Source organism: Musca autumnalis, unplaced genomic scaffold (assembly GCF_047663935.1).
Source record: "Musca autumnalis isolate F117 unplaced genomic scaffold, ASM4766393v1 scaffold_2, whole genome shotgun sequence".
Lineage (NCBI taxonomy): Eukaryota > Metazoa > Arthropoda > Insecta > Diptera > Muscidae > Musca > Musca autumnalis.
Genome location: NW_027411755.1, coordinates 136,658,757 through 136,684,399, shown reverse-complemented (window position 1 = coordinate 136,684,399; position 25,643 = coordinate 136,658,757). Strand labels below are relative to the sequence as shown.

Sequence of the window (25,643 nt, the reverse complement as noted above, 5' to 3'; positions counted from 1 at the left end):
CATTTTTAAATATTAAATTTTGTTCTTCTCAAAAAAAAAAAAGGAATACATTCACCACACCATTACCGATTCAGGGTTCCCTTGACAAAAAAATTAAAAAAATATATATTTTCTTTATTTTTAAAGAAAAGCCTTAATTTCTAAAAAAAGGACGCTTTCTTTCTTTAACCAAAAAAAGAATAATAAAATAGCAACAACAGTAACCGAAATAATGGCAGCGACAAATCATTTAAGAAAGTGGGAGGTTACCTTTGGCTCTAAGAAGAAAACACAACACAACCAAAAAAACAACAACCACAAAAACCCCACCAAAACGAAAAAAAAAACAACTTTATGATAAATACAAGTCATAATAAAGAATATGATGAAAATATAACACCAACAACCACAAAGAGTGTAGTAGAGAGTCAACACCACCAACCATATTGCCGTCGCCTTGTATTCATCAAATATTAATGTGCGATAGCAGCAACAGCAGCAGAAGAAAAAGAAGACGTTGAAGCAAACAGTCACAATCGAATAAAAACTAAAATGAAGGGGGTTGGCTGTTATTGTTTTGTTGTAGTTACAGTCATACTCATCACTGGTTGTGTTGTTGTTGTTAGACTTTTTATTATTGTTGCCGCTGTCGCTAAGACTTGATGTCTTGTACATTGGTGCCTTTGGTTATGACAAGCAAGACACAATATACCAACAAAAACAACATAATACATACAACGATAATATGAATAAAAAAACCTTAAATTATTAAATATGAAAGACAGAGAAGGCCAGAGTTAAAATGGCTGGTTGTTTGGATAAAAAGAGTAAAAGAGAAATAAAACCAGTTGCTTACCTCAATAGAGGAGAGTGTATGCGTTGCGTAGCTGCTGTTGGAGAGTAATGTAATGTTGTTGTTGTGTGTTTTGTTTTTTTTTTTGCTTACATTTCACTTCATAACGAATAAGCCAACAGCGACAATATGAATGAATTATGATCAATTATTGTGGGAGAGAATAAACAGAAAAATATATACTCCCACACAGCCACGCACAAACATGTTTTTAATGGCCCATTGGCTTTACTATAATAAATTAATTATATTTATTCTTAATTTGTATTTTAATTATAATATTTAATTCGTAAAAAAATAATTTTATATACCTATTAATAACTAAAAAAAATATTTCCCTTAGCTCATTTTTAATAACAAAATTCTCTCATGAGAGGAAGAATACCGCAACTACCTTTGCTCATTGATAAATCATTAATAAATGTAGGCTCTCACTCTCCTCGTTATGTGAGTACCCATCAACAACAATCCACAACAGAGAATGAAAAGAGCTGCACTTGTGTTATTATGAGAGCCCCGCACAATGAGAGAATCTCTTCGATTCATCCATTTACAAAAAAGGGTGTGAGTCTAGTTAACAGTTAAACTTACGGCAGTTAGTGAGACAAGGAAAGACTATACCATTGGCATTGCCTTACAGCCTGTGCTCGTGAAAGAGATGGCAATACAAAATATTAATAAAATTATGATGTTTTGAGTTTTCATAACATTATACATTGTGGTTGTTGTTGTTGCTGCCGTTGTGCTCTGTGTGTTTGTTGTGTCAGTGAGTGAGGGCCCCGCCGTTTGTTGTGTGTGTTGGGTTGAAGGAAAAAAGAAAAAAAGAGAAGGCACATAAAAATTAATGTTGATATATGTTTCATATTTGAAATGATAACATGTTTTTGCTGCTGCTGGCTGGCTGGTGGACTGCTTGATAGTGAAATGTGTATGGCTGTATGAGTGAGTGTGCTGAGTATGAGTACGCATTTAAGGTGGTGGCGCTGGTGGTCTGGTTGTGCTGCTGCTGCACACAAGCAACAAAAATATTACGAATTGTTTGAGTGACTTTTTGGTTGGGCTGTTATTATTTGTGAAGTCAGTGTAAGTTTGACGCGCGTGCTGAACGTATCACACAAGCAAAAGAGACGTGAAAAACACACATAAGAGATAACATTTTCAGAAATCGAAAAAAATAAAACAAAGTAAATACAAAGCAAAATATTAACGTAGTGTTTTCAAAGAAGAAAGAACGTAATAATAAGAAGACCAAACTTATAACAATTTACAAAATAAAAAAAATATTTATAAAAGTGAAATGTTTAGCAGCAGCACAATCAAATACAAATTTACAAACAAAAAAATATAATTTAAAAAATTATCACAATCTTTTAACGGAATTTAAAACCTGAAAAGCCGCCGGTAAAAATAAGAGAGACAAAAAATTCGAAATGTCAAACTAAAAGAAAACAAACTAAAAACGAAATGAGAGTATGAGTGAAAGAAAAACATTGAGTTAGATTGGCAGCACATCAACAAAGTTGGAATTATGAAACATAGCAGCAACAAGAAAAAAATTTCATAATAATGAATAAATAACTAAGAACGACAAGCCAATCACAAGCCAGCATTGCAACCATGAACAACAATATTCAAAAACTACAAAAGTCTAAGTAATTCAATTGGACAAGGCAATAGAACAAGAACAACAACAGCCAATACAACACATCATCATTAGTTTATATTGGAATGGAACATTGCTATTGAAAAGGATATTATTATAAATTTAATAAACAAATGTGTTTTTAAAATAAAACTAAAGAATTTAATTCTTTCAAAGTGTAAACTTCAAATAAATCAGTTTTATGGTTTCTTAAAAATAAAACAACTTTTTTAAATAATAAAAATATATAAGAAAAAATTAATAATAATTTTTAACAAAATATGCCCTACCGTGGACTTTAATAACAATTAAAAAAAACTTTATGATTTTTATATCTTTTGTAAAAACAACAACGACGCATTTCCCGTCCTGTGTTATATTGTCTGCGCTTTATTAAAATTAAATATTTTGAGGAATATTCTATCGGTCAAATCGTTTCGTTTTTCCCCCAAATTCTTTGTCTAAATGAAAAATATTTTCTCAACGGTTTTGTGTGAAATGAGAAGTGATTTTAAAGAAAGCCATCAAGAAACCATTAATAAAATGATACAATTTGGCACGGTTAAATATGGAATTGTTAAACAATTAAAAGATCGTGCTAAAAGTGCTGAAAAAGGTGAGTAAAGAATTTGAACATTTTTAAAATTAAATAACAAATTCAAAAAAAAAAAGTTCAGTGAAATTAAATCATATTTGAAAATCCTTGGAAAAATTTGGATTTTTCCAATATCTATTCCAAAATTTTCTCAACGAAAAATATACATATATAATAAGTTGGTATAACATTTTCAGAAGTGTTATGTATCTGAAATTTGAATATTAATTAGAAAATGCCGTTTTTATACATATAAAATTTTGAGTCAATATTTTTTAATAAGAAAATATTGTTTGTGGGCAGACATAAATTTTAGTTTTTGCCAAAAGAATAATAATAATTTATTAGAAATTGTTAGTAAATGTATTCTATAGAAAAGAAAGATTTGGAAATTTTTCTAAAAAAATAGATTATTTATTTATATATAACATTTCAAAAATATAAATAAATAATAAAAATTATAAAATAAAAAAATATAAATATTTTAGATTCATTTTACATTATAACGTATCCCGCATATTATGCCACATTAGGTCATTAACAGTTACTTGGATAATGTGATAATTTTGGAGCTAATTATGTTGTAAATCATATTTTGGATATATTATTTACAACCAAACAATATAGGTACATATGTATAAAATATTTGATGTTATAGCAAATATACAGTTACTTGGATTATGTGATAATTTTGGAGCTAATTATACAGTGGAATCTTTTAAATATGTAATTTAATCCTTTACAACCGTGCCATCTTTGATCGTTTATGTTTTTAATATTAAAACCTTTAAAGCGGGTAATAAGACTCATTCAATATGATGTATTTCGAATATTGTGTTTCTTTAGATCGTTAAGTAACTGGGATAAGTGTAGATAACCAATAATTTTTTGATCGTTTATAATTTTTAAATTATAGCGTCTAGAAGTGGACGAATCTGTCTTTTTTGATGTGTAAAAAACTGTAGAATATCTTTTTTTTCCTATATATCAACCAAGCCATCTTTGATCGTTTATATTATTGATGTTATAGAGCCTATAAACGCTTATTAAGCCTTATTTAAATACATATGATGTATTCCGAATATGATGTTCCTTTAGACCGGTTAAAGTTACTTGGCTATGGGCAATTATTACATGTGTTCTTTTACTATCTGTTGGATTTGAAAATGCAAAATAAACTAATTTGGAGGCATTAAAAATATAATTTTCACATTGAAGTTTCTCCTTGAAATTCAATCATCACTTTTAACTTTAAGTTAACCCGAACGCTATAAATCTGTTCGATAAATCCAAACTATAACAAAAGAAGACTTATAATAATGGGGGTATGAGTGGAAACCAATAAATTTTGGATGGTTTATACTTTCCAATTTATGGAGAAGTGGATTATGTATCTTATTATGTGCAAAAAAATTAGATTTTGTTCTGTAGATTACAATCATTGCAATAGGAATTTTGCTCAATGGAGGATTTTAGACATCTTATCACAACAAATCCGGAATGATGCCCGTCTTTAGATCGTTAACAGTTACTTGGATAAATGTAGATATTGTAGAACAACATTTTATTAGATTAAAACCAATCTATCTTTGATCGTTTATAAAATTGAGACTTTATGTCTATTTGCCCATCTTTAAATCATTAACATTTACTCGGATGCAGGTGGATATTTTAAAACAAATTTTATTAGATTAAATTCAAGCTACTTTATGTTTATTATCATAATACATTGTGGGGAATTTTAGAAGATTTTATTATGTATATTTCCAAATTCTAGGGGAGATCATTTTTGCATTTTTTTCTGCAAAACCTGTGTTAACTATCAAATGTCTTGCCCCATCATCAAACTCAACTCCAATAAATAATTTAAAAGCCAAAGATTGAAAAAATATATCATATATGGAGATACTATTATTAGTCTAGAAAACTAGTTTACATACAACAACAATAATAACTCCAACGAAAACTCCAACCACTAATTAAACATATCCACCAGCACCTAAAACTAATTTTGAATTGTTTTTTAATTTATTATCTTGGTCAAAATTTAATAGGGCTTTATTGTTGTTGTTTTTGTTACCATTTTGATTTAATGAAAAGTCATAAACTATATTTTGTTCGGTTTCTTTTGTAGCTATTTTTGCTGTTAAGGTTGATTGCCTTATAAAAATCATAAATATTATCATGACAAACATCATAGACAAAAAAACATAAAATTTCAATATATTAAAACAGGTATGGTAGATAGATAAATAAAAACAATAAATTTTTGGAGATGTTAATTTTTTTTAGACGGCGAAAATTGTATAAAAAGAAAAATCTAGGAAAGAGGAGTTAGAGAGAAAGAGACTTAATTGATTTTTTTGTTTGCAAAATAATAATTTGTAGTTAACCCTATAACACAGGGCATTCCAATTTCCCAGTTATATGTATTAAAAAATTGGATTTTTTTAATATCGTTATTGTCTATAAATGCATTCGAATTCAAGAGATCTTACGACACCTTTCTTAATGCTTATATCTCACTAAGTATTAAAGATGTTGTTCCAAAAAAGTATGAAGACATTTTGTAGATAATTTAAATTGAAAAAAATGAATTCAAACATATTTCTTGTTAAATATCTGGCAAACTTAAAATTATTACTTTGCCGATTCTTGGGCATCTTCAACATAATTCAGACCATTTCCATTGTAGTCAAAATTTGGTTCATTGATTCCAATTTTATTATTTAATATTAATTTATTTTGTTTACGGGTCCCTAGTCACTATTTTTCTCATGTTTTGTTATGCAAAGGTTAATTCTAACAGCCATCATCATTATGAATATTTAAATATCAACTAATATTGCTTATCATATTTATTAACATATTTATCACATTTCACGGAATGACTAACATTTGTTAAGTAGAAAATTTCATTTTATTTTTAAACAAAAACACGAAAGTCATTTTCACGATCTACGCTTACATGGAAGCTTTACAAACTAGAAGAGCAAGAAATCAATAATTTTGTTCAAGATAACTGATTAACTTTCATATACTGACTAGCTCTATATGTTTTTAATAAATTGTACAATTTATACTGTTTTGCTTATAGCTTTATATGTTTTTAATAAATTTTACAACTTATACCATTTTGCTTATTAGCCAATGGCAAATTTTTGCTTGACTTAATTAAAAATTATAATGTTTATATTTATTGATTGTTTATTTTTTATTAACAAAATTATTATTAATGGCAATTAGCCAAAAAAGAAATCAAGTTCTTTAAAACAAATTTTTAATACTTTATGAATAGATTAATTTCCTGATTTGTTGCGGGGTTTAATGATTTTGTTTATGAGGTTATTTTTGAAACAAGGCATACTAAAAACAAACAATGAAATGTTCTAAACTAAATTTCAAAAGGTTGTGACCATTTCTAGGTGTTACAAACCCTTTGACAAACTTAACATACCACCCATTCATTCTCCTCCAAAATCATTGGTGAGGTTAAATATATAAACTGAAATTAAAACTGAACTCATTTGTCAAAATGTGGTTGACTAAAAACAAAACAAAAAATTAACACAAACATACGTTTGTAGTTATATGTTATTTTTTGTGTTAAATATGAATCTATATATAATTTGAAAACATGATTTATCAACCAAAAAATACTCCACACACAAGACACACCATGGGGGGCGGAGGTGGCGGCAGTCACAATTTATTCAACGAAATGATTTCAATATTTGTATTTTTTGTTTTTTTTTGGTTCAACAGAGAAAACAATTTATGAAATATATATTTTAATTTAATCCCCCCTTCTTCTTTGGGTCGCTTGCCAGCTGAGATATAGAGAGGAAATTTTTCATATTTTCTTGAATTTTTTAATATTTAATTGAATTTCAAAAGAGCTTCCGTTGAGTTTTGGTGACTTTTTTCTGTGAGTTGGCGGCACAGATATTTATGATGGCAATGATAATGACGCTAACGCTTAAGATTGAGGTAAATTATGAGACGAGACGTATGCAGTATGAAATGAAATTGGTTGGCAATAAACAACAGTCAAAAGATTTGGAGACAAACTTTTATAACTATTGAAATAGTTGGGAGATGATTATATTTTGAGGCTGTAACGATGGTTGTTTTATAATATCACAATTTTTAGGAAACAAATTTTTCAATTTTTTTTAATTATGGGAGATTAATTTCTTAATTTTTGTATATTTTCAAAGAATTTCTGCCTACTAATTTTTTTATTTGAAACCTCTACAATTTAATCATATTTCCTATATTTTGTTATATATGTATTTCCTGTTAGATTTTTTATGTTTGATTCCAAAATTGCTTAATCTAACACTCTTCCGCTGGAAACATAAAAACCGCCATATATGTCAGGCAAACTTATTATATTTTGTATTAAAAAATATGCTAAAAGCAATGAGTTATTACTTTTGTTGTTGTCATAGGAAATATGTATATTAATGTCATAAAAAATAGATTATACAGTTTGTATATGGAAGAAACAAGAAATTTAATTAAATAATAAATTGGTTATGATTAAATGTTAAATGTTTTGTTATTGCTTATTTTATGAGTAATAATATTTTTAATTAAAAAAATGAAATAGTCTAATAAAGTGAGTGGGGAATCTCAAGGTTTTCAAGATTTAAAAAATGTTATTTTATTACCTAACGTAGAAGGAAGATTTTTTAAACCCCTTTTTAAGTTATTTAAATTCAATAGCAACACCAGAAGTTAAAAACAATAACAATTATATGCATAAAAGTGTTCCCTTTGTGGAAAAAAATATTTTTAAGCAAATTTGAATGTTTAATATTTTTGAAGTAGTCAAAAGCCAATTTTATTTTTATAGGTGGGCTTTATAAACGATTTCTAAACAATATTCTTTAAAAATAATATATGTATATAAAATAATATACGTATCTACCTTTATAAATTCAAAATATCTTCTTCGTTTAATACTTATTTTATTAAAATAAAAAAAAAATCCATTGAAAACAAAATGTTTCCAAAAAAAAAAGGGAACTTTGTCAACATTATATAACTTGATTTTTATTATATAACATTTCTAAAAAATCATAAAAAATAAAAAAAATCTCTATATAGAAATTTGAAATTTCTTTAATAAGTTAGCCCTTTAAAATATATTAAATTCTAACGAAATACCTTTTTTTATCAATGAAAAAAATCCACACGCTTATTTTTATTTCACTCGACTTCATAATTAATTGTTATTATAATTAAGAACTGTATTTGGTTGTCATTTGTTTTTATCATATTTCAATCATCATTTGGGATCGAAACAAAAAAACTTATCTGCCACCAAAGAAGCCGCCAGTCTTATAAATAAAATTAAAGATCAATATTTGCAAAATTATATTTAAATTATGAGATTGAAAGTAAATGACAATTTAGGTGTCATCATAAACAACAGAACCGGTTGGACTTAAAAAAATGAAATATATTTTTAAGTAAAGAAAAAGCAAGAACAAGCAAAGATGATAATGAACTAGAATTTTCAATGAAAATAAATAAAAATAATAATAAAAAATCTTCAAAACAAAAAAAAAAAATTAAATACATTTCTGGAAATAATTTTATCATCTTTCTCTTTCTTTAAATTGTTTTCAAAAAAGTTTAATTTCGAATATTTAAATATGTATATATTTTAAGAAAAATTCGATAATTATCATCATTGTCGACAATAATACTGAAAGAAAATAAATAAAAAAAATTAAATAATAAAAAACATTAAAAATACATTTGTGAAAATAATTTAATCATAAAAAAATTAATTTTCATTATTTTTTAATAAATTTATTTTTTTTTTTTAATATTTCAATTTATTATAACTAAAAAATCTGATTTCACAAAAATTAAAAAAAAAAAAATTGATATTCACTTTAATTCTTTATGCCATTTAGTTTTTTTTTTATTTAACAATCGACGCCTTGTATCGATTTCGATTACCAGTTTAATTATATTTTTATTATTATTCAATTGAATAGCTTACATTTCATACAATTAATTTATTACTGCGCTCGACAACATTGTTGCACTTGTTTCTGTGTTTTTGAATATTCATTTTCAGAACCCACCAAAATGTCTTTCTTCCGCATACAATTCCATAGATATTCAATTTTTAATTGGACTCGGAAAAAATAAGTATAATGAATATCAAGTACTTGGGTTTCTTGTGTTTGAACTCAAAAGGTCGTTTGCAGGCTTTTGAATTATTTAATAAAAAATAAAACTTTTCAACAGAAAGTAGTTACAATGTTGCTGAAAGAAGAATTTCATAATGACAAGGAAACGTCAAAGACATTAAATTGGAAATCAATTACATGGTGTGGTCATGTAAAATTTTGTGAATACAAGTAAAGCAGACGATTTCAGTTTAAAACACCTTAAATCATTTCGATTTTGAACATGCAATGGGTATTTTATATTCAAGGGTCAGCATGGCAAATCTAGTTAAGTTGAACTTCAGTTTTTAAAGGTCTTAATTTTTGTTTCAAACCAAATATGCATTTTAAAAAATTTAAAACTTATATTTTCGGCATGGACCTTTGATATTTTGCCCACGAAAAACTATTTTTTTGGTCTTGATTAACTTACAAAACCATATCACCATAGTCGAAACTAAAAACTTAACTAATTGTTGCATTGAGCGTCAATGCAAAAACAAAAAAAAAATAATATTTATAAAAATAAAGCAACAACAATTGTAACTAAACTGCTGGCTGGTAAGTTAGCATTCAGGGATACAACACCAGATGATGATGATGACAACAATGCAAGATATACAACACATGGCAACACATATGGCCTGGTGGCACGGAAGAGTTTGGTGTTGCATATCACCACCACCCGGCAAAACTAGGCGAAGACACAAATTGAAAACAGAGCCGCCACAAAGCGACATGCTCGCGATTAAGTCATATTGACTAGCAGTAACAGCAAAGAAGAGAAGGCCATAGAAATAGAAACAGCAGCCAGCTAGTTTAGCCAACTAACCAAGCAAGCAACTAGTCAGCCAGTTTGCCACCAAAAACCAAACGAAAAAAAGAAATAAACAAAAACTAGGCGAGAGAGTAGTAGATTGTTTTTATAAGATTATAGGCAAAAGCATGGCAAACTAACCAAAGATGAAGAAAGCAGGTTGCTGGATGCATAGCTAGCTAGCGAGGCTGAGTAGCAACAGCAGCAGGTTGCTTGTTTTAGGAATGTTAAAACACTTGCTTTACGCCACAAATGCCAAAACAATTGATACAGGTGTAAAAATGGCTTAGAAACAAAATACAGAACACTTCAAGCAAAATAAAAAAACCGTCTTTCTTATTATTAAAAAAAATATAGTAAAAAATAATTAAAAATTTCCCATTAATTATCCCACATAGTTTTTAGCAAAATATACTCGTACGAAATCCCCTACTAATATTTACCCCCTATTTTAAAACTATTTTCAGATTCACCCAGCGAGGATCATGAACAAAATGGTTCCTGTTCACCCTTGGCTGCGGCCACAGCCACTGAAGAGGACAGTCGTCATTCCTGTGATAGAACCGTAAGTCCCAGCAATGATAATTGCGGTGATGCAACACCTGTTGCCGCCACCAGTTCATCACTCCAAAGCCACAACACACTCGGTGAGATGACACAAGAAGAAAATCCATCTACACCACAAAAAACATATCCCAAGGAACAAGAGTTTCCCTCACCCACACCACCAGACCTCAATGAATCTCAAGAGCCCACAAATAAGGCCCAAGAATCGACCACAGAAAATCAAGAGACAAACAACGCCGCAGAAGAAGTCCACCACGACGAATCCCACAATTCAGAAGATAAAGAAAACATGTGTCTCAGCAAGACATCAATTGCCGAAAATGATGAGGAAATGTCGGAGGCCGATAACACCTCAACACAACAGCAGCACCCAGGCCAAGATCTTCAAAAATCAATGGATTTTGAAGAAAACGCCGAAACACAAGGGGAAAAATTATCATCACTAAAGACCCAAGAATCTGAAATGGATAGTGTACCGACCACCCCATCACTACCAAGTAGTTCTCTAATGGCCAACAGTCAATTTCCCACCACACCTGTCAACATAGAGGCTATTAAAAATATGCAATTGGCAATTGCCCAAGCCGCAGCCAAAACCATTGCAAATAGTGCTTCGGGTCAGGACAATGAGGCTGCCATGAAACAATTGGCCTTCCTGCAACAGACTCTCTTTAATTTGCAACAACAACAACTCTTTCAAATTCAATTGATCCAACAATTACAATCTCAGTTGGCAATGAATCAAACAAAAAATCAAACTGAAGCCGAAGACGAGGAGGAGGAAGAAGGTGAAAATGGCGAAGAAGATACATATGAAGAAGAAGAACGCATTGCCCAAATGGAATTGAGGCAAAAAGCTGAAGCCCGCATGGCAGAGGATAAGGCTAGACAACATCTCATCAATGCTGGTGTACCATTGGAATCGCTGAAACGTAAACGTGATAATGAAGGAGAACCCGATACCACACAGCGACGCATGAGTGTTGAATCCAGCCACAATAAAAGCTCCGATTATGCCTTGGACAAACTAAAAGAAATGGAAAATCGTCCTTTGCCTTTTGGTTCTGACTTGGCATCATCCATTATTACCCATCACGATGATCTGCCCGAACCAAATTCTTTGGATCTCTTACAAAAACGGGCCCAAGAAGTATTGGACTCAGCATCTCAGGGTATTTTGGCCAATAATATGGCCGATGAATTTGCTTTCAAAGAAAATAATGGCAAGGCCGGGAATGAGCCATTCTTCAAACACAGATGCCGTTACTGTGGCAAGGTGTTTGGTTCCGACTCCGCCCTGCAAATACACATTAGATCTCATACAGGTGAAAGGCCATTTAAGTGCAATGTCTGTGGCAGTCGTTTTACCACCAAAGGCAATTTGAAGGTACACTTTCAGCGTCATGCCCACAAATTTCCCCATGTTCCAATGAATGCCACTCCCATACCGGAACATTTGGATAAATTCCATCCTCCTCTACTGGATCAAATGTCACCCGAAAGTTCTCCATCACATTCGCCCTCAGCAATGCCCCAACAAATGCCCTCAGCACCACCAGCTGGCACAGCAACGGCTCCAGCACAAATGCCTGCATTGAATTTTCCCAGTCCCTCAAATCCTTTCCCAGGCTTGTCAGGGTTATATCGGCCACCCTTGGATCTGCTGAAATCGCTCCAAAGTTCAACGGCTAATTTTCCCAATCCTTTCTTTCCTCAAGTTCCCAGCAACTTGGGAGAAGCAGCAGCCCAAGCCCAACAAGCTGCCCAGGCTGTATTGAATAAATCCCAACAAGATACACCCACAGATTTGAGTAAAACTTCTCAGCCCAATTCTCCCGAACCTCCCGCACAAATTAAATCCGAATTACCTGAAGAAATGAATGAAGAAGAAGTGGCGGTCAATGAAAGCAGGCCTGTGGAGTCACCCCCAACAGAGTCTCCTAAACCAATGTCACCACCAACACCAACGGGCATGAAAATCAAAGAAGAAAAGCCCGAAGAAGTGGAGGTTGAACGTGAGGAACAACATTTAACTGCCTCATCACAATCACCTTCTATTGCCCCCCGATCCCAAGTACCTAATGCCTCACCATCACCGCCACCAGCCACAATCAAGCCCATACAACATTTACCACCAGTGGTGCAACCAGTCCAACCACCAGCTGTTATATATTCGCAACCTTCACCGGGATCCCAACATAGTCTTGATCATTTGCCCACTCCTGGACAATTGCCACCATCAATGATGCATCATCGTGAGGATTTCTTTGCCGAACGTTTCCCGCTTAACTTTACCAAGACTGAAGACAGACATTCGCCGATACGTTCACCGGCCCATTTACAACGTGCTCCTTTCTGCAATCCCCTGAAACCATATGACATGGCTCTTTTGCCTCGGCCCCACAGTAATGACAATTCATGGGAGAATTTCATAGAAATTTCAAACTCCTCGGAAACCATGAAGTTGAAGGAATTGATGAAGAACAAGAAGATTACCGATCCAAATCAGTGTGTTGTGTGTGATCGTGTTTTGTCGTGCAAAAGTGCTTTGCAAATGCACTACCGCACCCACACGGGAGAGAGACCATTTAAGTGTCGCATTTGCGGAAGAGCCTTCACAACAAAGGGTAACCTAAAGACCCACATGGCTGTTCATAAAATCCGCCCACCAATGCGTAATTTCCATCAATGTCCTGTTTGCCACAAGAAATACTCCAATGCCTTGGTGTTGCAGCAACACATACGTCTGCATACGGGAGAACCCACCGATTTGACACCGGAACAAATACAGGCTGCTGAAATAAGAGATCCACCACCCACCATGATGCCAGGAGCTTTTATGAATCCATTCGCTGCTGCAGCTTTTCATTTTGGTATGCCTGGCGGTCCAGGAATGCCACATATGGGTGGTCCTCACAACGGTACAATAGGCTCGGAATCATCCCAGGGTGATATGGAAGATCAAATGGATTGTGGAGAAGATTATGATGATGACATGTCTTCGGAACATATGTCCAACTCCAATGATATGGAGTCGGCAGATAGACCAAAGTCTACAGATGATTTCAAAACTTTGTTGTTTGAACAAAAGTTGAGGATTGATCCCGCGGGGTTGGCAAATGCTGGCTCTCGACCACAATCGGCCACATCCAATGGAAATTCGGTGAATTCGGCACCCAATAGTCCGGTGGCTTTGAATAAACCTGTAAATGTTAAACGCTCTAATTCGCCCGATCGCTCGGCATCGGAAACTTCTCATGGTGCCTTGGATTTGACACCAAGGGCTGCCCCAAACTCCGCTAGCAGCTCTGCGGTGAATACGGCACGTTCACCCCAACCTTTGTCGGTATCTTCGATAAAACGATCACCATCTCCTTTGAGTAAATCGCCAAAAATGTCACAAATTAGCCCCGGCGTACCACCTACAGGCGCTAGCCCCGTAGACTGTTTGCCACCAGGTTTACATCATCACTTGCAGCAACAACATCAGCATTTAATGCAACAACAAGCTGCCCTAGCTGCAGCCCAACATCATCAACAAATGCAACACAATGCCGTTGTGGCAATGCATCAGGAACAATTGCGTCGTGAGGTGGCGGCACAAGCGCAACATCATCATCAGCAGCAGCAGCAACAACAGCACCAGCAGCAACAACAACAACAATCAGCCTTATCGCCCAATACATCGGCCGCCTCCTCCTCTTCGGCGCCCTCGCCGCATGGTCAAATGGCACAGGGCCCACCACCGCCACCAAATCCTTTGGTTGGACCCCGACCACCATTTGGCATGTTTCCAAATCTCCCGCTGTTTCCACCGGCTTCCACGCAAAATATGTGCACAGCAATGAATACGATAGCACAGTCAGTGATGCCGGCGGCACCATTCAATCCTTTAGCTCTATCGGGTGAGTTGTGAGTGAAACAATTTTTATTCCAATATAAATTTTAAGTTTTTTCAAATTCCTTTTGTTGAGAATCACAAAAAAATAATAAAAAGCTCCAGTTGTTATCCCTCCAGCTTGCTAACATTGCATCGGTGCTGGCTGCATGGCTTACTTATTATGCTTTAAAAAACGCTTTCTAGTTTTAAAATGGTTTGGAGTTTTTAACTAATTTTTTGTTATATTTTTCTTGTTTTGTTTTTCTAGGAGTCAGAGGCAGCACTACCTGCGGCATTTGTTTCAAAACATTCCCCTGCCATTCGGCTTTGGAGATTCACTATAGAAGTCATACAAAAGAGAGACCATTCAAATGTACAATATGCGATCGTGGTTTTACAACAAAGGTAAGTGTCACCGAAACAAAAATGCGAAACAAACATTTCCTTAGAATCTTTTCAAAGATACATTGCTTATTTTTTTTGACAAAATCACTAATTCTGTGTTTCCTTTTTGTTTTTATCTTTCCAGGGTAATCTTAAGCAACACATGTTAACCCATAAAATTCGTGATATGGAACAAGAAACCTTCCGGAACCGAGCAGTCAAGTATGTAAGTGTTCCAAAACAACAATAATAATTATACTGATTTTCATTTCATTTTTATTTCATTATTTTCTCCACTTTCTATTGGGAGGGAGTTTGTACGAAGGGAGAATTTCTAATCATTATAAAGTCATTATTCTTGTCACGAATGAACATGAATGAGATAGACACGTTCGTTCAATGTTAAAAAGAGCAGTAGTTTTTGTGTAGTTGTCAAACTAAGCTTATTTTAAATATTTTTCTATTTGATTTTCAATTGTGGGAAGCGTGTGGAGAAGGTGAAATGAAATAGAGACAATTTTGAATTGCTAGAGAAGCTGGCGGGTAAAGGCGAGATTTTAGATATAGTCTATTGCACACATTTCATGTAAGGAAGTAAAAAGAAGAGGATCTTCTGAGGAACACGTTTTCCAAAGACCCAAACTACCTATGTAGCTTGCCTCTCCTGAAGACGTCTGTCTAACTCATATCTTGGACTCTTCAGTCATAAAACTCTTTTTAGTACCACAAACGTAAAAACTATACCTTTTTAGTATAAAACTTTATCATAGCGTAGTTAAGTTGAAGAGGACAATCTAAGGAACAATTCTCCCAAAGGCCTTTCTGTCTAGCTCATCTACTTGCTGACGAAAAACAGCGCTTCTTTGTGATAAAATATCACATGTATTTGCTCTTTCTCTCTGGAATATTTAAAAAGCTTTTTGGATCTTGAAGTTCTAGCATTCCATCTACTCCTTTGCATTTCATTATCTCCCCCTATCTTCACTATCCTCATTATGTCTCTCCTTTAAACGAATTTTGTAACTAATTTTCTCTTTACCTTTTTTGTTTCTTTTTAGATGAGTGGCGCCAAAGAAGACTGAGGTCCATACTAAGTCATCACACTCAATGCATTTGTGGCTCCCCGTTTCTGGCGTTTATCACATAGGCCAGAATCAGAGTATATCACACAATAATATCCCGGATTTCAGGGTTAGATAAGTTGTAGAGCTATTTTATCCAAACAAAAAAGTAAAACTTTTAACAAAATCGACGTGGTTTTCAAAACGAAATCCCAAAGATATGACAACAAAAACAATGCAAACTTTTTGTTATAAATTTAAGTTGGAAAAACTGTCAGGAAAAGAGAGAAGGATCGGCATGGGGAGTATGGGTTTCTTATTGAACTCCATGCTCTGCTACAAATCAGAGAAGCTCTTCATTCCTCTTTCGTGACAAGTCTCATAACATTTAAATCACAAAACTCGCATAGCAATGATCTCACTCATACATAGACACAAAAACAAACGAAACCCATTGAGGCAACACACACAGTACCATACTGGTGACACATATACAGGCATTGGCAAAAAGGGGAGCTTCAGGCCCCCAACCAAAAACACCCATGAGTATGATAGCTTGTTGTTGTTGATGTTGCTTCAGTGGGTTGAATGAATTGGTTGGCGGCTTGACTTTTTGTTTTTGTTGTTTCACACAAAACAGAGCGCTATACGCTTTTAATTTAAGCATATGGATGGAGTGATGAACCATAAAAAGACGTCAAAATGATGAAATAGCAATTGAAACTAATATTAAATCCCCAGAAATTAAAGCGCAATTATTTGTGGTGAAACAAACACAGGGCCGAAGGTAGGCACAAGGGTAATTTGTAATAAACAAACATCTTTCGGGCCTGGGCAAAAAAAACAAAAATAATTAATTTATTTATGGCTATAAACAATTACCAAAAAGACATAAAAACCAACTAATTTTCTTTTTAATATTGAAACAAATCCAAAGAATTGTTATTTAGATACAAAAAACTACAACAATAAATAATAATATTGTTTTTAGGAAGATCAATAAGTTTTAATATTATTTCCATTAATTTATTTTTTCGTTTAACTTCAAAGAGAAAGAAGAATATTTAATGGAAAAATGCTATTAAAACTAAAGCAAACAAACATAAAGAAAACAACAAAAAAAGAGACTGATTTCGTTTCATAAAAAAATCTACTAAGAAATTTTACAAAAACAATTCCAGCTAAGTAGGAAAAAAGACCAGCAACAACAAAAAATAACACAATAAAGTAAAATCAAAAATTCGAATTTAAAACCAAACCTAATAACAATGTAAAATATTTAACACTTACAACAATAGTTATTGTGCAATACAAAAACAAAAAATGCAAAGAAAAAAATTGAAAAATATCAAAAGAAAAAAACACAAAAACAAAAATTAAAAAATAATTTCCTTTCCTTTTATTTTTGTAAATAAATTATTGCAATTATTTTTCTTTTAAAATTTCAAAAAAATCATTAATTAATTAATAAAAAAATTATAAAAAAAAAATTGTGATACTATTTCATACTTTTTATTGTTTTTGAAAACATTTTTTCCTAAAAAACAAATGAACTAAAATTAATGGCATTTTGTACATAAAAAACATTTAATGACAAATTGAAATTTTTATTTTTTTAATTTCATTTTTTGTTGTTCATGTAATAAATACTATATCATTTAGTTTAAGTATAAAACACCCACTTCCCTTACTTAATTGTAATTAGTCACCAATATAAATAACATTAATTATAATTCTAAACAATATTAAAACAAACATATTATTATATAAAATAACAAAACAAACAGTTTACGTTTAGATTATTTTTTAAACAACTAAGTGTACAATTTAATGTATTAAGTTATAAACTAAAATATCAATAACAAATTAAATAATAATTTATATATTAAAAAAATGAAGAAAAAACTTATTAAAATGTATAAACTATTAAGAACAAACAAAATTATTATAATTATATATTTAGTAAGAAAACAAACAAACATCTCATGAAAGAGTAAAACAAAACAAATAAAAAAGAAATATACAAAAAATACATTATGAAATTTGTGAAAAAAAATTAAATGAGTGCGTTTTATTGTATTAAACCAAAGGGGTATTAAACCAAGGTGGGCGTTGGGTTTGGCTTAACTTTTGACAACTATTAAGAAATTCAATTCAACCTAGTTTTTAACATATCGTTGAAACTCTCGCTCTTGATGAATATACGTATGTACATCAAAATGTAAGTGAAGTGAAAAACGCCTTCACACTTGTCTTCTAATAAAATTAGCCATAAAAAATGTGGACATAGATCTACATTTTGGAATAACGGCTATTTACTGATATCGACCGGTTTCAGTTGTTTTGGAGTTTTTTTCTTGTGATACATTTTCTGACCAAATTATCTATAATTTGCATCTAGGGTTCCTAGTGGTCAAAAAACTGTCCCCCAAATTCCACGTTGGACTATTCCTCATATAACGGTACCGTCCGGTTTCAGGTATTTTAAAGTTCGTAGCTATATTTTCGTTATAAATTGGATGTAATTTGGCATTTGGGGTTCCAATTGGTCAAAAAACTTCTCTACAAAAATTGCTGGATGTTTTTCTCGTTAATATCTACGGCTTGATATGTGGGTGGTACAGTTTTGAACCGATTTTCCTGATAATTTGCAATTTGAACTTCGAGTAATCAGTGAACTTCTCTACCAAATACTGTCGTCCACGTTTGGATACAGCCCCCATACAAGGGTACCCCAAATTCAAGGTATTTTGAAGCTTTTTTTCACGTTTTTAAGCCGATTCTGCTGAAATTTTACATTTTGACATATCAGGTGGTAGAAACCCTTCGTACCAAAAATTATCAACAGCGCAAAAATTTTCAGTTTAGACCACATACAATGGGATCGCCATGTTCAATGTATTTTGACGGCGTTTTTTAAATTTTGGCTGAAAATAATTCCGAATCAATATTTTGTGGCAATTATTATAAATAATAATAAATTTCAATACAAAAATTACATAGAAATAGTTTTAGCTAGGAAAATGGGTCTTTTCCAAGTGTTGGGTTATTGCGGACTTCTGTTTGTGCACGGGACATGCAAAAGTAAGTTTACAATTGTTGGATATGAAACATCATCATTCTTTAGCAGTTTAACTAGCAGCCCATCACCTACTTCTACTTTATAATTCTTAAGGTGGTATACATTCAATACAATAGTTTGGAATAGGTTATTTTTCGATATGATGGGATTGCAAAAGTGCTACTTCCAGATTCTTAGTATACTATCTGCATCACGTACCGAACTTCGTTTAATTTTTACAAAAAACTTGACATTTTTATCACAGCTATTTACCATTCTTTACTAATTATGTTCGTTTTCGTAGTGTGAAAATAATTACTTGACAAACTGTATGTACTTTCTAAGGGGTTACATCAAAATGTAGACCCATACCGACAATTCCTGACAGGAATGCTGTATATCTCCAACGAAGACTATATACCGAATTTTACCCATTTCAGTAGCATAATGCGACTAAAATCTTGAAAATAGGGCAAATAGGGAGGTACCTATTATAAGGGCTATTTCAAAACGTGGACCTTTACTGATAATTCTTTGCAGGAATGCTGTATATCCTCGACGAAGACAACATACCGAATTTTACATAATCCTGCAGTATAATGTAGCTAAAACCTTCAAAATACCGAATATCGGGAGCTACCGTTCTGTGGAGGCTATTTCAAAACGTGGACCTATACTGACAATTTCCTGGGGAAAGTTTGTTTCCCCCAAAGAAGACTATACCTTCACATCTTGTATTTTATGAGAAGTCATTGTGGTTTATATTAAGAACCCCAAAGGATCCCATAACTGAAGTTTCTGACTTATAATGATTTTTTATTGAGAAAATAACTTTATATCCTTGGTTGGCTTTGTTTTTTCATTACTTGAGATGACATGTTTTCAGTGAAATATAATGAGGAATCTTTTTGTAGAATATTGTGTCCTTCTAGCTCACCTCCTTCCATGTTTGTTTTGATATTTATCTGAAAAATTAAAGCAAGATCAGATTTTCTACATGAAAAAATTCTACCAAAAGTTCCTCCGAAAAATTAATGCAGGTTCCCCACTTCCAAGAAATCGATATTGCAACGTTTTCATTGCCCTTTATAAGTTTTACCCGTCCCTTTCTCAAAAAAAGTGAAGTTGCTAGAGTTTAGGTAGTGACAAAGAAATTCTCGATCAGAGTTTTTCTTTGCGCACGTATCTATTTGAGCTAGCAATTGACACTTGGGTATAAAAAGTTTCTTGTTGAAAAACAAGAAATAAGGGAACTGATGAAGATCTGTGGCGAGATCTGAAACTATAGTATTCCCTGCCTTACCCCTTGGTAAACATCGCCAATTTTTTCCCACTAATAAATTAAAGTTGTTTTAATAAAATATTAAAACAACGACTATGGGATTAAGCCTGACTATTTTGAAAAACAAAATAGAAGTCGTCATCCCAAACAAAAAACGCCAACCCTCCTAATTAAAACAGAATGGCAAAATTATTATGGTGGAAGGTATAAAAAGGAGTAACTTTAATTCAAATTCTGGCCATCTTAATATTTTTATTTTTTTCCATATCTACATTGAGTTTAGTGATGGACTGGGATTGAGTTTAGCGATGGACCTTTTCGAATACAACCTCCGCTAATGTTCAAAATTTTTTCACTTAAATTCATAAGGCTATTTCTTGGGTTTTGTTTCCAATTGGCAGTCCTTGAGCTACTGATTACAACGGTATAATTATTTTTTGGATATGCCCATTAGGGTTATGACTTTTTTACAACCTCATATCCCTGTATCATAGCGTGATGAGTTTTGACATATGATTACATAAAATCATAATTATAAGGTGATTCGGTGAAAAAACCTCACGCACAAAATGGTTTTAAAATTTGAATTTATCAAAACTATGGACAATTTTTTGAAGTCACTGTGAGCAGATATACAATTGAAATTAAACTTTAGAGTCACATGAAATAATTTAACTGACATAACATTTATTTCTCGCTAATTTTCTTCAATTCTGAGAATCGTAAAAATGTCGTAAACGCTTTTATTTAAAGATATAATTTTTTAACAAAAAACAAAAAATTTTAAATTTTTTCAAAGTGGTTTGTGCATGACCTTTTTTCAATATTTGAATGAAATGAGCATTATTATAATTATTAGTAGGCTTATATTTATTCATTCGTGCAACAAAAAATAATTTTTGAAAAAAATTTTTTTTTTCATTTCATAAATTTTTTCAAAAATTTATATTTCTAAAATCGATTTGTGCGTGAACTTTTTTATATTTCAATGGAATAAACGATAGCGTAGTGATTATTATGCAAAAGTTCATTCATCCCCGCTACAGGAAATCATTTTTGAGAAAAAATGTCAAAAAGTCATAACCCTAATGCCCATACTTCCCAATATAAGGGTCACGAAAGTTCTGACATTTTAGGCCTCCTATAAAGGTTTAAGATGTTTGTGATCAAATTCGTTTTTAATGTTAATAATCTGGTTGTTTTGAAATTTTTAGAGTTGGTAGTCTGTGAGATCTGCTCCTAATTCCGATTTCGTAGGCTGAGTATAACTGAGAATTGCGAAGTGATAATAGTCTAGTAGGAATCAAACAGACAGAGAGTGTTGTTAAACCCTCCACCATAATATGGAGGGTATAATTAAATTTGTCATTCCGTTTGTAACACATCGAAATATTCATCGGATACCCTATAAAGTATAAATTTGGTATTTGGTCTTCGTTGGTGGTATTCAACTTTTCCCCCTAAATCTGTCTGTATAGGTCCCATAAAACGGTATCTCCCCGAGCCTCCGAGTATATATATTCTTGATCAGGGTAAAATTCGAAGTCGATATAACCATGCCCGTCTGTCTGTCTGTTGAAATCAAGATACATCTCGCAATTTTTAAGATAGAGCTTTGTAATTTGATACAGAAGTTTATGTTACTCCTGGGATGTTTGGTATTGCAAATGGGCTATATCGGTCCACGTTTTGATATAACCCACATAGAACGGTACCACCCGATTTTCGATATTTTGAAGGTTTTAGCTTTATTATCACACCGAAATGGCTGAAATTTGGTATTTAGTCTTTGTTGGGGGTATAAAACTTTCCCCCAGAAATTTGTCGGTATAGGTCCACGCCTTCATAAAGCCCCCATAGAACGGTACCTCCAAATTTTCGGTGTTTGAAGGCCACAATAAGCCACCGAAATGGCTGAAATTTGGCATTTTGTCTTCATTGGGGGCATAAAACTTTCCATATGAAATTTGTCCGTATAGTTCCACGCCTTCATATAGCCCTCATAGAACGGTACCTGCCGATTTTCGGTATTTTGAAGGTTGTTGCCACAATAATCCACCGAAATGGCTGAAATTTGGTATTTGGTCTTCGTTGGTGGTATTCAACTTTCCCCCTAAATCTGTCTGTATAGGTCCCATAGAACGGTATGTCCCCGAGCCTCCCCCTGGCTACGTCGGTGGTTGGAGGTAAAAACTTTTCCGTCTTCCTATATCCCCTATAGAAGCGTTCATCTTGATTTTCGGTATTTTGAAGGTTTTATTATCTTACCGAAATATCGGAAATTTGGTATTTAGTATTCTATGAGTCTAAAAACTTTTCGCCAGAAGTTTGTAGGTATTGATCGAAGTTAGAACGGTACCACCCGAATTTTGGTATTTTTAAGGTTATCCACATTGTTTTACCGAAATTGCTGAAATTTGGTATTTAGTCTTTTTCATAAAAAAAGAAACTAATTGTTCCATTTTACTTCAATACAACTCGTGGAACGTCGTTCTTACTTGTTTTTTAAATAAATTTTTAAAAATTGATCATGGTGGAGTGTAAGCTGCAGGCAGAAATATGATTGAAATTGTCTTGTCCTTGCTTTTTTCAATGAATCACAGGTATTAAAACATTAAGGTGTAAAATTTGGTGTTACTTTTGTGGCCTAGTTTTTTTTAACATTGCAAATTGCATATCCCGCCTCTACATAATGCTCTGGATCTTCTAAAAAACACAAAACTTCTAAATAAGCAATAACCTTGAATAAATTTATTTATTTCCGGTCAATAAATCATAATTATCTAAAAGTGAAGGTTATGACCTCATTTTTTCAAAAAATTGTAACATTTGTTGTTATTGGTGTCTCAGCAAGAACTGAATTTTCTACTCTAAAAAAACATTAAATATTATCAACATTTTTTATTCAGAAACACCTTGAAATCTGCTATAGCGTGATACACTTGTTACCATTTTTTGTTGTTCGCCAACAACGTTGTGGGTTCTAGTGTGACATTGTTGAAGTAACGTTGGCTAAGGTTCTGTTTTTGTTGGTGGTGTTGTGAGTTTCAATTTCATTGCCTTTGTGTGTTGCACTCAATTATTGTTACCCATGCTGGCGGCTTTCGCCAGGCACAGCTGGATACCAGTTTGAGGCATTTAATAAACGATGATTATGACGACGATGGTCACTAAGTCACCCAAAAATATTTTTTTTTCGTTTTTTGTTGTTGTTTTTTGTATAAGGTGCCAGTTGTTCAGACAAAGATAGAGCGTGATCATGATGATGATCTTTTGAGTAAAAAAGAAATTATGATTTGTTATTGTGCTGACAAATATTTTGATTTACAACTTCAAAAACACACAACCTTACAAAATGTAAATAAACAACAATAAAAAATATCAAATCAACAGAGAAACGTCACAACATCTAGCAAAGACTCACGAACGGGCACACGAAAAACGAAACATAAAAAATTGTTATGTTGTTTTCATTCTAGAGCCGTAAAATTTATCTTTATTTCACATTGAATGTTTCATTGACTCAATTTCTCCAGAATCTGTGTCCAATGTTTATGTTAACTATGAAGATAGGAATGAAAACGAAAATTAAGAAATGTATGGACATCCAAACCTTATACTTCTTTGGCTTGTATTAAACATTTTGTATCTTCAATCTAAGATCTCTAAGAAATTTCTTGAACGAGTTATGCTGCGATTAATATCTTTTTTTACCTTTTATTAATAGAGAAATATGGTTTCATTATTGATTTCAGAGAAATCTGTAATGGTGTTATGAAGTGATATGAGCTGAAAACTCTTTTGGTCGGGTGATAAGTTTATCGATTTTATGGTGGAAGTTTATTTTGAAAATACTATTTTATTACATTTAAAAAAAAATAAAATTTTGAAATTCTTAGATGATAACCTTAATGTGCGTTGGATGTATTAAATATCGATTAAAGGGAATTTTGATTTCATTAGAAGAGCGAAGTAATATGAATTATTTCAAGAAATTAGGTATACGTTTTTAAATATTCTTTACAAGATTGAAGAAGACACAGTATGGTCTTAATGTATGATAGATGCTGAAGTTCTGCCAAAAGCTGAAATTCATCAAAATCAATACATTAGTTGATGTTTTTTAAGTTTTCATGGCTTCGGTTTTCTGCCGAGAAAGACATCAAAATTATAAATTAATTAATGTTGTTTGCAATAGCCGTGATATTTTCTAAATTTCGATAAATTTTCGACGAAGATTTCAATCTACTGTTTAGATCATTGAAACTGTGAAATGTCCAATTGTAGCTACGTTTAATGGCTTCGGTATAGACCTATGTCAGCAATTGTTCGGAGAAGTTTTCTGACCACCGAATATAAAATCAAAAATATCTGATCAGAAATATCTGATACCTTTAAATCCACACTGGCCCCGCATAGCTTACCACAGAACAATCGAACGCGTTCAATGTGGTCAACAAGGTATCCTTATCGGCACCCGAAATGTTCAATTATGACCACCAAATATAAAATCTAAAATATCCGATCGATCGCTTTCTATGTTGTCAAAAAGGTTTCCTTATCTGCACAAATACTGACGGCTAGGGACTTAAGGACTTTAATCCTACATCTCACCTTGTCGCAGATAGCTGTGGCATGCACTGACGATGTGAACATGATGTCGAATGTGGCCCCTAGAATATTGGCGAAGTTGGTGGTCGAAATTCTTCTACCATCAACCATGACATTCAACTCAGTGCTCACCTATGTAAACCATCTGGCAAACAGGGCGGCTGTAGATTTGGTGGCTGATATTTACATATTCCTCACATGGAAAAAGTTGGTAAGTTCAGTCAAATACGAATTCAGTATTTCAGATATAATATCAGGTATGGTACCTGACGTCAAGTTCGTACAATCATCCGCATAGCTTTCGAGAGGTAGAGGTTATACAGTTTCGCAAATATCACACCATCTTGGGGAACTCCCAGTTTCAGTCAACAGGGCTTGGGCTTCTTGTTCCTAAATTCCACGTACGAATATCGTCCACACATATATAGTTGATTATCCAACATTTCAAACTTGACCGGACTGTAGTCTGCTCAATTTCCTCAAACAGCGTGGTTGTGGTGGGAACCACCAAACGTGACTGAGGTCCTACCTTCCTTTTTGCACGGTTCTAGAGAGACTTAACCAGTGCGCACAATTCACTTATTCCGGCAACACTTCAGATGATTTAGGCATTTGTTTCGCTTATGCCCATTATCGAGCCAGCTGTCAGCTCCCTGACTTTGGGCTTGGCTCGACGAAACTCATCATGATCATTTGCAAATCCCGCCGCCTCTTCTG

At 32.8% G+C, this 25,643-nt stretch overlaps 1 protein-coding gene across 4 annotated transcripts; it reads left to right on the top strand.

The window, feature by feature from the left end:
- Nucleotides 1-1,776: 1,776 nt before the first annotated feature.
- Nucleotides 1,777-16,822, top strand: salm (spalt major). Of its 4 annotated transcripts, none has more exons than XR_012410467.1 (5): nt 1,777-3,090; nt 10,548-14,559; nt 14,796-14,932; nt 15,057-15,133; nt 15,970-16,822. XR_012410467.1 is itself a non-coding variant. In XM_073969426.1 (5 exons), the coding sequence occupies exons 1-5, from the start codon at nt 2,940-2,942 to the stop codon at nt 15,971-15,973; spliced, it is 4,374 nt and encodes a 1,457-aa protein (XP_073825527.1). In that variant the 5' UTR covers nt 1,777-2,939; the 3' UTR covers nt 15,974-16,822. The 4 variants fall into 4 exon arrangements, 2 of the variants coding, with proteins under 2 accessions (XP_073825527.1, XP_073825526.1); XR_012410466.1 differs by having other exon boundaries at nt 15,057-15,137; XM_073969426.1 differs by having other exon boundaries at nt 10,548-14,552.
- Nucleotides 16,823-25,643: the final 8,821 nt, after the last annotated feature.

Excerpts from the sequence above, each read along its gene's own strand:
- salm (XM_073969425.1), top strand. The coding sequence starts at position 2,940 with ATGAAAAATATTTTCTCAACGGTTTTGTGTGAAATGAGAAGTGATTTT. Across the intron at positions 14,553-14,795 it reads CAATCCTTTAGCTCTATCGG|GAGTCAGAGGCAGCACTACC; the intron begins GTGAGTTGTGAG and ends TTGTTTTTCTAG. Across the intron at positions 14,933-15,056 it reads ATCGTGGTTTTACAACAAAG|GGTAATCTTAAGCAACACAT; the intron begins GTAAGTGTCACC and ends TTATCTTTCCAG.